The 12988-nt window shown below is 45.1% G+C and overlaps 1 protein-coding gene across 3 annotated transcripts in view; it reads right to left on the bottom strand.

Annotated features, from left to right (window-relative positions):
* Positions 1 to 3893: 3893 nt before the first annotated feature.
* The window catches only part of RHOT1 (ras homolog family member T1), a 20811-nt gene continuing 11716 nt past the window's right edge, over positions 3894 to 12988 (bottom strand). Inside the window, exons 17-20 of one of the 3 annotated variants that reach the window (XM_009080999.1) lie at positions 12908 to 12988; positions 11456 to 11578; positions 5897 to 6040; positions 4373 to 4490 (exon numbers count right to left, since the gene is read on the bottom strand). The exon at positions 12908 to 12988 is cut by the window's right edge and continues 107 nt beyond it. In XM_009080999.1, coding sequence (XP_009079247.1) covers positions 4373 to 4490; positions 5897 to 6040; positions 11456 to 11578; positions 12908 to 12988 — 466 coding nt within the window. Of the gene's footprint in view, positions 4491 to 5896; positions 6041 to 11455; positions 11579 to 12907 lie in introns of all 3 variants that reach the window. The other 2 variants (XM_009081000.1, XM_009081001.1) reach the window with 2 other exon arrangements.

Here is a 12988-nt window from a genome sequence, read left to right as displayed (position 1 = left end):
AATCAACCCCAATCCATTTTCACATTCAGTCATGTAGGCAACCTTTTCTATTCCAAATGCTGCAAATAAAACGTAGATATACATCCTTCCTGCATGGGAAATGGCTAAAAAGGTCAGCTCATGAATATGCAGCAAAAAGCCCTCAAAGCAGGGACCCTGCCAACATCTGTTAGCTAAGCCTCCTGGAACAAATCTAAACAGTTTGTTCACGGGGCCTTTTTCCACCCAAAGGAGCCCCAAAGGGATTTTACAAAACTGCCCAGGTCTCACTGCATGGAACAACCTGCCCAGCTTGATTTCCACCCGGAGCACAGCCAGCTGGCCAGCCCTGGGAGGCAACTCCTGAAGCAAAATGCAGTATTTTGGATCAGAAACCCAAGTCTGGAACCAAACACAGCCTCAGCAAGAAATTAGATAGCACATTCTGAGCTGGGACTGGATCAGGCCTGTCAGATTAACCCCTTCAGACTCTGTAAGGCTCACAGACGCTGTGAGACAGAGGTTTAAACCCAGTCCAAAAGGCAACAGTAGCAAAGGGATCGCTCAGCATCAGGGATGTCCCTTGTGCTGGGACAGCATCAGCTCACTTTTCAAAAGCAATATGAATTAGATGCTGCCTTCTGTCTTCTCCCTGACTCATGGATGCTTTCTCTCCTAAAGAGACAAGTGGTGGGAAAGAAATAAGGTTCAAGCTCTCCTCTGATTTCTCACTTGTGTTGAAGGACCATCCTCCTTACCCTCCCTATTCCCTGTTACTCTTTCCACCTGCAGCTCTCTCCTGCCCCAGTAGCTGTTATTGCTTGCAGCTAGTCCTAATTGTCATTTTGATTACAGTTGGGGAAATAATTAAATCCACCATTAATCCCTTTTTGTGTGGTTATCTCAAGAGGGAGCTCTCCTATCAGGTCAACCTTAGGGCATTTAAGATGTGTCTGCTCATTCCAAATAAAAAGATTGCTTGAAATGGAGGCCAATTAGTGATTCAAAGTTAATTTCTAACATAAACTCAAGTCTTGCTTCCCATAAATCCTAAACTGACAAGCTTTCAGACAGGAGGTCAAAGCTGAGGGGTGAGGGAAGATGAATCCAGATCTTTGTCCTCTCGGTAATTTTGCATTATCTGGAGGGACAGGGACAGGGATAGGGACAGGGACAGGAGGGATAGGGACAGGGACAGGGATAGGGATAGGGACAGGAGGGATAGGGACAGAGATAGGGACAGGGATAGGGACAGGGACAGGGACAGGAGGGATAGGGATAGGGACAGGGATAGGGACAGGGACAGTAGGGATAGGGACAGGGACAGGGATAGGGTCAGGGACAGGGACAGGAGGGACAGGGACAGAAGGGATAGGGACAGGGACAGGGACAGAGATAGGGATAGGGACAGGGGTAGGGATGGGAGGGACAGGGACAGGAGGGACAGGGACAGGGACAAGAGGGATGGGAGGGACAGGGACAGGAGGGACAGGGACAGGGACAAGAGGGATGGGAGGGACAGGGACAGGAGGGACAGGGACAGGGACAAGAGGGATGGGAGGGACAGGGACAGGAGGGACAGGGACAGGGACAAGAGGGATGGGCAGGGACAGGGACAGGGACAGGGACTGACCCCGCGGCTCTCCCGGTCCGGCGGCAGCGCCCTCTGGCGGCGATTCCTCGTCACGATCCCCCGGGACATCCCTCAGGGCAGTCCCTCAGGGATCCCTCGGGACGATCCCTCAGGGGATCGCTCAGGGCAGTCCCTCAGGGATCCCTCGGGACGATCCATCAGGGGATCGCTCAGGGCAGTCCCTCAGGGATCCCTCGGGACGATCCATCAGAAGATCCCTCAAGGCAGTCTCTCAATGATCCCCCGAGGATGATCCCTCAGGGCAGTCTCTGCAGGATCCCTCGTGACAATCCCTCAGGGCAGTCCCACGAGGATCCCTTGGGATGATCCCTCCGGGAATCCCTCAGGGTAGTCTCTCGAGGATCCCCCGGGACGATCCCTCAGGACATTGCTCAGGGCAGTCCCTTGAAGATCCCTCAGGAGTCCCTCGGGACATCATTCAGGGCAGTCCCTCAAGGATCCCCCGGGAGGATGATCCCTCAGGACGATCCCTCAGGGCAGTCCCTCGAGGATCCCTCAGGAGTACCTCAGAGGATCCCTCAGGATGATCCCTCAGGACGATCCCTCAGGGCAGTCCCTCGAGGATCCCTCAGGAGTACCTCAGAGGATCCCTCAGGATGATCCCTCAGGACGATCCCTCAGGGCAGTCCCTCGAGGATCCCTCAGGAGTACCTCAGAGGATCCCTCAGGATGATCCCTCAGGACGATCCCTCAGGGCAGTCCCTCGAGGATCCCTCAGGAGTACCTCAGAGGATCCCTCAGGATGATCCCTCAGGACGATCCCTCAGGGCAGTCCCTCGAGGATCCCTCAGGAGTACCTCAGAGGATCCCTCAGGATGATCCCTCAGGACGATCCCTCAGGGCAGTCCCTCGAGGATCCCTCAGGAGTACCTCAGAGGATCCCTCAGGATGATCCCTCAGGACGATCCCTCAGGGCAGTCCCTCGAGGATCCCTCAGGAGTACCTCAGAGGATCCCTCAGGATGATCCCTCAGGACGATCCCTCAGGGCAGTCCCTCGAGGATCCCTCAGGAGTACCTCAGAGGATCCCTCAGGATGATCCCTCAGGACGATCCCTCAGGGCAGTCCCTCGAGGATCCCTCAGGATGATCCCTCGGGGTCCCAGGAGCAGCAGTGTCTCCCAAGGGACTGTCCATCCTCACAGCTCCATAGGAATGTGGCACTGCTGGTGCTTGTTTAATAAACATCAAAATATTCACTGAGAAATGAACACAATTTCCTAAATCCACTCAAGTATTTGCTTTCTTCTCCCAATCTTTCCTCTTGCCAGTCAACACAAAGTTCATGGTTGACTGTACAGTTGTGTTTCAGCTTTAAAACATCACAGAAGTAAGACCATATAATTTTTAGGGGTTGGAATGGACATCAGAGCTCACCCAGCCCCTGCCCTGGGCAGGGACACCTCCCAGCAGAGCAGGTTGCTCAAGGCTCATCCAACCTGGCTGTGAACACTGCCAGGGCTGGGGCAGCCACAGCCTCCCTGGGCACCCTGGGCCAGTGTCTCACCACCCTCAAAGTCACTGATCTAAATCAGACACAAACCTCTAATGGACGCAGCAGAATGAGGAGAAGGATCAGAGAGGCCACGCAGCCAAGACATATAACCTTCAGCACCTGAGGGCACTGACAGCGTTACCTTGGATAAAGTTTTGTTAAACTTCACCTTTCAGGGCAGAGGAAGGGAAAGAAAAGGACAAACACACAGTACACAGTTATTTTATTGAAATACTTGAAAAGGCCAGCAATGGAAAAATAGGTTTGTCATGAGGAATTGATGTCTGATTTACTGGATCGTTAAAAAAGCTGTGTCTATAGGTAACTCCAGCCCGTTACAGAATGCAGTGACCATGCAACTAAGATACTACAGGAGAATAGGCACTGTGTATTAGTGCAGTTGTCTCTTACAGCTTCCAGCAGGTATGACTGAACTGACAGATGTGAGAAATTAAACTGCAACACTTTCCGAATTAGAAACATTTAGAATACACAAATTTGCTCCTCTGATTCGTAAGGGTTATAAAACAACAGAGTGGAAAATGAACACCGATTACACACAGCATAGGAAGTTGATCTGGCAGTTTTTGAAGTTTGTTTTTCCTTTTAAAAGAAAAAAACAGACTCTAAATATGTCCCTGGTCATGTAAAATACAAAACCACAGGCCAGGGCAACGAAGGTGACTTTTTTTTTCCTGAAATACATCATTAGAGGGGAAAATTTGTTCGTCAGTTAAAAATAAGAATGAAAAATCACAAATTCTGCCTGGTGTAGCTTATAGTCCAAAACGATGAAGTCACTTCAGATGAATGTCAAATAAATAAGCAATCCTTGAGGAAATATGATCCTTGAGTTGAACCTACTCTACTGAAAATTAATTTCACCTATACACTAGTGTGTCACCATGGTGAACATCTAAGAACAGTATTCTGGATAGGTTTCTTTTGGGAAGCAATGTTTACTTGCTTTCATATGTACAGGTTATTTACAACAAGTTCCCTTTTGGCCTCGCAGGTTAAGCCATTGCAGGTGGCTGCTAGGATGCAATTCACTTCCTTTTCTCCACACATTATGCAATACTGTAGTTAGAGCTATAATTTAAAATAATCTTATGCATGAATTACAAATATTAATAAAGTAACTCTGCATATATAAATATTTCTAGCAGAATTTAAAGCATTCAGAATGTACATAAAAGTGGTTTTTTTCATTTATTTGGTAGGGCCAGATGTGCTTCTTCTCAGATCATCGTTGCTTTAGTAGTGCTTTGTACATTGCAAAACCCAAAACTGCAAAGACAGTAGCACCAAAACTTGCTCGGAGCCAGAACGTGGAGCTCTTGAGGTCTGCTTGTGTTACATGCCTAGAATTCAACACACACACAAAACCAGGTTAATCCCACGACAGGAGCAGCAGACAACTTGTGCTAAACTACTGTGCTTTTGGAAATTCATCACTACACTTGTCACAGGCAAACAGCTCCCAGGTCTGCCTTGGACTGCTCTGCAGACATCTGACTGTTCTTACAGCTCTGACCACAGCAGGTCCCACAGCCAGAGAGCTCACACAGCTCAAGGACAAGGCAAAATGTGTGGGGAGGGCACTGTGTCTGCCCTGAGAACCAGCAACACTCAGGAAAGGAGAACAAGAACAGCTAGCAAATAATCATAGCCCATAGTGAGAACAATTCTGTCCAGCAAAATCCTTTTTTTATTGTTTTAAATGTTGAGTTTGAGTATTTCTGCTTTTCCATGAAAAACTCCCCAGCCCTGTTGAATATCTACTTCTTCTTCTTCCCCCGAAACGTTTACTGACAAGTAGCAAGTAATATTTTTCCAAAAGCTAGAATCAAACACACCATTTGTAAATCCCTTTCTTCCCAGTAATCCCAAGAACAGCAACAGAAACAGTCATCCAACACCAAGCTGAAAGCTGAGAGTGCTAGTGACACAAGCAGTGACCATGGCATCAACAGAAGAACAGTATGAAGTGACTGGATGAGAGAAGAAGCCACACCTTGCATGAGTGGGGACAGGCAATGGCCCAGCTCTCCCAATACTGCAGAGTTCTGTAGCATGCTCAGTTAAACACAGCTGGCCAGCCTCACCAGCAGTCTCGAGTATGACAGCTTACCAGAAAGCAGGAGCTACCAGTTAAAACCAGTTATCATAAATGCCATAATTCAAAGCACAGGAAGTTCCTAAACAATAGTAAAGTTGATGTTTTTGGTGTTTGCTTTTGCTTAAGATAGAACTTACAAGAGAACTTCACTACCCTACAGGTTTTAGCCTGTGTTAATCCCCATGGGTTACTCAGTGAAAGCTGCAGAGTGTTAAGGAGCACAGAGATCCTCAGCACACACCGTGCACAGAGTTCAGTGAGAGCTGCAGAGCTGGAGCACACGAGCTGTTTGACAGAGCAGGAATTGTTACTTGCTATCAAAATACACAGAACCAGTTTTGGATGTTCCTTAGTAGACAACAGCAATACAAGCCACGTAGTTATCAGTGTTCTGGCACACCACATGCTGAAGAACAGGTTCTTGGGGGCACACACAGAGAAACACAGCTGGTCTCCATAAAATCCTGATCTGATTTAGAAATGTCTTGCTGGGTTATGGGACGGAGGAGGTTCAAGGGTTCCTGCAAGCATTAGTTTCTCCACAGCTAGTTTCGACAAACTCTCTGCAAACTAGGACATCAAGTGGTTTGCTGAGGGGAAGAAAGGGAAAAGGCAATGGCAAGGTCACCTCAGCTTGGCTGTTGTTACCTGTCTTCAAGCAAACGTGGCCCACGAGATGACTCCATGAAGATGGAATCTTCCACAGAGTCGACGGCGTGGACCTGCTGCACAATACTGCTCTCCTGGTCTGCCAGCAGCAGGGCCCCCAGCTCAGCTAGGCAGTGTCCTAACCTTCACACACACGCACAGTGCCGTTCACAGCTCGGCCCAACAGCAGCACCTGGCTCAAATATGCTGTCACAAAGCCCACAGAACTTGGGAATTTTAGCTGTCTAACCCCTAATTCTTGTGCAGTTGTTAAAAACTTAGTGCTTGGGGGAAAAACACCAACAAATGGAGTTTGCACTTTCAATGAGCTAACGTGTGATTTCATGTAGCTAAATGCCACTGCTTTCAGGACAAATCAAACTCCACCTGCACAGCCTCAGCCTTCTGGTGCCCACAGGACACTGCGACACTCCGGCACCATAGGCACGAGCTAAACACACAACTCCAACACATCAGCCCTGGAACTGTTGAGAACCCACTACTGCTGGTAACTCAGAGACTGGTTTATCACTACATATGGTGGTTAGGGGCTTTTTTAGTAAAAACCTATAAAATCCTTGAGTTCAGCTCTCTAAGCTATAAAGCTCATCTGTGTAAACCAAATCACTTGTGTGTAACATGATCTTAACAAACTCACCCATCTCTGTTGGGTGAGCATTTGTATAACTAACAAGTCTCCAGTCTAATTCGGATAATTCAAATGCCCAACTATTTGTATGACTTAAAAAACATCCCTTTAAATGTGCAAATCACTGTTTAAATTGCAAACTGATGCTTTTGCATTGCCTCACAAAGCACTATCTCTCACATCTAGATTTTCTGATTCCTATCTATAATTTGCCTGTTCTGACTTTTGCACATGTCCAGATTTAATGGTATGCAAGGAACTTGCTGAGCATGCTTCCTCCTTCTAGAAACAATTAATGTAATCTCAGTCATGATAAAATCCTCTTTGCATGTCTAAAGGGAGAGTAAATTGGCTTTGATCCCTTTTCTAAGCCTAACAGCAACAGACTCTTTCATTTAAATAAGGAACTAAATCGAGACAGGGACTTGTCTGAGAACCTCAGGGCAATCTACTGACTTCAGTAAGAAATTATTAGGGACCTCTGATCATCTCAGCCCACAAACCCAAAGTCCTGAAATGCTTCCTGAAACGCAGAACACTATGGATGATCTAACTGCTTTACACCTTTGAAAAAATTCCAGTGTTTCTTCTTTAAATGTTTCTTTTGTTGTTGTAAAATCCATTTTTGATCCCTAATAATGCTTAGCTGCCATTAAAAGAACAAAAAAAAATCTAAGATAATAAGAAAGGATCAATATTTGTTTCCAGCACAGGTTCTTTGACACGAAGGTGGTTAGAAAGCAGAAAATACTTCTGTCAATACATACTGAGAAATTCTACCTCTTCAAAAAACAATGTTGAAACTTCATTTTAGTCTGGTTGTGCATATGAAACTATTTGTCACCAGTGGCAGAAATTCTCACTGCCTTGAGAGTCAGAGAGTTCTGAATTAGCAAAGATATTCTCTGCAGAGGTAAAACATCTATACATACAGATGTGCACTTATCCACACACACAGTAGCAGCCAGGGCTCAATAAATGAAGCAGTATTTGAACCTCTCCCTTATTAGTAACAATAACGAGGTTTCACTCTTCCCAGACACACTGCTGTGTGGACTTCATCACACAAGTAGTTCCACGAATATAGAAAAGACAAAAAAATTTTGCCTTTGGCATAAAACGCACATTTTGGGGGAAAAAACCCAGAAAGATTTGAATTCGACCTACCCTCAATAGTGAGTCAGGTATCTTGTCACTTGTTGAATCAGATCCTTGAAATCTGAACAGTCTTTCAAGAGACTTCCACAGCTCACGAGACGTTTGGCACTTGCCAAGAGGTTAACTGAGCATTGCCATGGCACACAGAGAACTGCTGAGCTTGGGCCAACTCTGACACTTCTCCCTGTGGCAGCAGCACAGCCACCCCAGGTCTGGGAAGGTTTGACCTTCACTACAGACGTGCAAAGACATTACTGCAGTAATTTCAAAAGCATTTTACAAGCCAACAGGCTGCTCATGGGGCTGCTCACAGCACAGTCAGAATCAAGCTCATGCAGCCAGCAAGCAGCAGCAACCTGCTCTGAGACAAAGGTTCTGCCCACAAAACATGAGCAAGCTAAATTCCACAGCCACCACGTAACTGCACAGGCTGCTGCAGCTTCCCCCAGGGCACACATTTCCCTGGGATGCAAACCAACTCCAGCAGGTAGGATTTCCCCCATGCATTAGTCAGCTGAAATGTGAAAAGCTCCAAATGCATCTTATGATCTACAGAATCTAAAGGAGGATGTACAATGCCAATTGGTATAGTCTAGAAAGCAGTGAGGGGATGAAGCTTTGCACATTTCTAAGCAGTGTGGGGCATGGACAGTTTAGAGAAGGAGGAAAATAGGTTAGCAAAATATTGTTATACTGCCCTAACTTGGGAGACACCTAAGGATAGGGATGGATTTCTGCAATTAAGAGTTAATGGCAATACACTTCAGTTTTGAAAAATAATCTGTGTACACTGCACACAGTGAAAAATAAATCCTGGGTTATACTCTGAGAATTTCCTATTAGCCCAGGAAAATGAAACTATTGTTTTAACTTTCATTTCCCAGAAGGTTTTCATAGAAAGCAAAACCTTACAAATAATTCCTGAAACAATCAAGCTTTATATGCATGTAGAATTTCAGTGTTCTCAAAACTTTAGAGGAAAAACATGCTCTGAGTGTCCCTCACTGAACAACACAACCTTCATGCATTATTTGCTTTTGAAATGAACTTAGCTGACAGAAAATGCCACTGCTGTACAAGCAAAAGGCAACATGGATGATTTGAAACCAAGGAAAAAAGAAGCCAAAACTCCAAGCTCAGCATTCAAGGGTTAGAATGACCAAAGCAGAAATCTTGCTTTTAAAAAGAGGTAAAACAATGTAGTAAAAAGAGGTTCAGTGCCAGCCAGACAAATACAGATGAACACCTAAAGAACAAATATAAAAATGCTACACAGCAGTAACAAGTCTCACACATGCATGGCCAGAGCTCTGAATGCAGTGCCTTCCTCCTCACAGAGCCAGCAAAGGGTGACCCTGGGGAGTCCAAACCAACAACCCCATTCCTGCACAACAAACCCCTCCCAACTGACCCTGCCCTGCTGACAGCCCCTGAGGCTGCAGCACAGATGCTGAGGTGGCATAACAGGCTGCTCAGTGGCACACAGGCAATGTTCTTCCTTTGACCACTAAGGTGGGACATTCAAAGGTGATAGAATACTTTGCCATAGTAACAGTGTTTAAGGATTACTAAGCAGCAAATGGCACAGGAAGGGGTTTGAGGTGAAAAATTTCAGTTTACCTGAAAAGCTTCCACTGTCTAAAGTGTCAGAATGGGGAGGGATCAGGAGAATAAAGAGAAACCTCCTTCACCCATCAGCAATCCAACTTTTACCCCAATATCTGACCTAATGGGAAGCACTTTTGAAGGCAAAGTAAGAAAACTTACATAAACTAATGACATCAGAAAGTCCTTCTTGATCCAAATGGTTTCTCTAATGTCATCACACATCATTTAAAATGTATCTAAGGAGCTCATAGTTTTACACACGAAATCCATCTCTACCCTCCTAAGTCTACAGTTAGGAGCCACTGCCTGTTGTTTACAGGTGTCTCAGCTCCTCATGCAGAGGTGCAGCAGTTCATGCACTGAATGGTGAGTAACCTGCAGCAGGGAAACCCCTCTGAGGAGCTGGTGAGATGTGGTGAGCATGATGGAAACCTGCAGCAATGCCCTGGCCACTGACTCAATGACCAGGGACAAGGAGAACCAAGCAAATAATTCTTCCTTTCCCCCAGGTCAGTGGAAGTGTCCATGAGGAATCTCTTCACTGTGAATTACAGACTTCATAGGCAGTAATAGATTCCCTAGTGACGAGGTGTAGAATGACTGCATCCCAAAACTTCTCACTGAAAGACTTCAGTACCTCCAGTCCCTGACAGTATTTCAGAGGAATGAAGGCCAATGTCTAATGCAGGACTCAAAAAAACCTCCACAGGCTCATACAAGAGAGGAACAAGCCACAGCAGCTAATGCAGCAACCCATAACTGTTCCAAAAAATGAGGATGTGTTACAGAGGTGATTTCAGCCTCAATAATGAAGAGCATTTTCCACCAGTGACTGCCCAGTGAAGTGTTAGTATGCAGAGAGATTGCTGTTCCAAGCGATTCCTCTCCACGGGATCACTGGAGTAGAGGAGCTGCAGCATGAACTGCCTCACTCATTCAGACCTTTCCTAAGCTCATGAGCTCCTCATTCTCCAAATTCTCCCTCTGTGGTTAATATTTTTATCTTGAATTACAGAGGTATTTCACAGGGCTGCTCAGTCCTATAGGTGGGTGTACCAGCAGCTCTCCCACGGGTGCAACTCGTGTTTAGGGGAGACAGACACTGATTTGGAACAGCTATATCTGAAACCAGCAGAAAGTAGTAACATGCATGGACTAGCAGCATGTCAGGGCAGTCTAACCATGGCCTTCAGACAAACATGTGGATCATAGCTGCCCCCAAAGAATCACATTGACCATCTGAGCCTCCAGGAAGGCCATGGAGGACAGAACTGCTGCACTGCAGTGACTGTTGGGTCTGAGCTCCCATTTGTTGGGGTGTGATGACGAGTGCTGAGCTGTGAGTAAACCATGTGTGGCAAGACCTGCCTGCAGTACACACAGGACAGGCTGCAGCACTGTTTGCAATGCTGAAAAACAGCTCCCCCTCTTCACCAATTGCTTTCCCAAAGTATGTGCAAATGAAAATGTTGAAGCGTTTACCCCTCGTTACGCTGCATTCCATTCAGAGAGGAGTTGGATGTTAAAATTTGGGTTATTTTTGTAATACAAAATACCCACTCTGTGTAAACCAAGCATAACACACACGCACACAAATGCTGTGAATTCCCAAAGATCAAACTGGCAGTTAGAAACACATAAGATGTTATTGATGCTGCTGTGAGTTAAGCTGTGCCGTCATGAAAGTTTCTGTGTAACTGCTATCTAAGGGGCACTACCTGAACCAACACTAAACAAACCTGTAATGCCTCAAATGAGAAACATTGCACAGATTTATACACTACTTCATGTCTAATTCACCAGTTAGGTGAGTCTGTACACCAGACTTCACGTCTCCATTTACCAGTTCCCTAAAAACACAGTCTTAACTCCTCCAGAGTATTTTTGCAATTGCTAAGAGCCTGAATCAATTACCAAATTGGTAATGTTTCCAAAAAAATCACTGGACTAAGCTCAAAGTACCAAAAGTACCTTCAAGTTAAACAAAACTTTGACAATTCTATGGCAATTATGAAAGGATTTGCCTATTTAGTGGCTATGGAGTGAAAAATCTGCAGTATATAAGGTTCCCAATTGCTCGAACGAAAAAAAAAAACCTTTACTTTAAAAAGCACACCTGGTACCTAGTAAATAAAGTTAAGGACCTGTTAAGAACTGCAGTGAAGAGTTTGTTCTTTACAGATTGCAGCAAGTCTGAGTTGAGGAAGTTCTGACAGATGCAAAATGTACACCTGTTGCAGGCGCACAAACAGCGTAACCGGGCATGGCTGCGGAGACACACAGAAGGACAGCAGTTGAAATCTTGCTCGTTACACCAGGCACATCAGGGCTGTGCCACAACCAAGAGAGATTCAGGAATCAAAGGTACATTGGAATGAGTAAGGAGAGGAGAAAAAAAAATACACCAGGGAAGCAAGGGTACAACTACAGCTGTGCAGAGCTGAAGCTTAGAGTTCTACGTCTTGGCCGTTTTGGCATTATCACCTTACAGAAATCTGGATAGCAAAGCACAAACAGGAATGAAAATGTTGGCTGAATTTGTACAAGTTTGTAAGGAAAGCATTTCGAGGCTTCTGTGTCTGTCTGCACAGCAATAGGTAACACCCCTTGTTCAAAGGAAAGGAAGCCACATTTTCTACACTTGGAATGCACAATTTACAGGGTGACAGTTGCCTCTGTTTTTCCCACCCTAACAAACACACATGCTTGAAAACTAAGGGAGAAGCAGGAATATTGATAGGACAGACATTTGGTCAGTGCTACACTTTAGTGGTTTCCCAGTATTCAAGTGCTACAAAATAAATACAAGAGAAAAAAAAACAAACCCCAAATCTAAAGCTTTACAAATCTAACTTGATCAATTCGGTTTCAAATAATTAAAACAAATCCTATTAGTTTGGGTGAAAGTGACATTAATTCTATTTAATTTAAAGCAAATGTCAGCTGTCATACTAGACTCCATCTGCTGTAATATTTATGTAGTTCATCACCATATTAAAAGCTCCACCCACCAAAAAAAGAGATGCAAAGTGAGCTTAGCAACAGTGAGATATGTAGTGAAGAAGAATCAGAGCTTAAGTATCTTCTGTCTGAAGTCCAAAGTTGTTTATACAGAAATGCCATTAAAAATGTAAGATTTATTATCTTAATGAAGCACAGAGTAATAAACACCCTGAAAATAATACAGTGTCGTTATGTGTGATCAGCTGTCAGTTGAGCTATCAACAAGGACTACAGCACAACTCATTCACAAAGGTCTCAAAAATAACAAGGAATCAAAACTGACATACTGAGGTTTGTATCCTCAGTAGGGACCAAACAGAACTCTCCACATTCATTGGAATTTGCAACATGAGCTGGATGAACTAGTGCATTCCTTAAAAAACACCTTAGCAACAATAGCTGAGGTTGCTCCGTGTGTTGGGTATGTGCCAACTTTCTCAGCTTGAAATAAGGTGAAGATTCTACTCAAGTCACTCCTGTCTCTCTGTTGCTAAACCTCAGTGAGGCAGTTCCATCCTGTGGCTAACGATGACATGCAGTGGTGCTGTGTGTGACCCATGCAACATGGAAAACAGAACAGCTCGAGTACTTACGGATACATTGCCATAGTTGTCAGCTTAACAAAGATATCCTTACTGGGCACATCAGCAGTATTACAAGTAAAGGCTTGAGGT

This window comes from Acanthisitta chloris, unplaced genomic scaffold, assembly GCF_000695815.1.
Source record: "Acanthisitta chloris isolate BGI_N310 unplaced genomic scaffold, ASM69581v1 scaffold368, whole genome shotgun sequence".
Classification (NCBI taxonomy): Eukaryota; Metazoa; Chordata; class Aves; order Passeriformes; family Acanthisittidae; genus Acanthisitta; species Acanthisitta chloris.
This window is presented reverse-complemented; position numbering and strand designations above follow the sequence as displayed.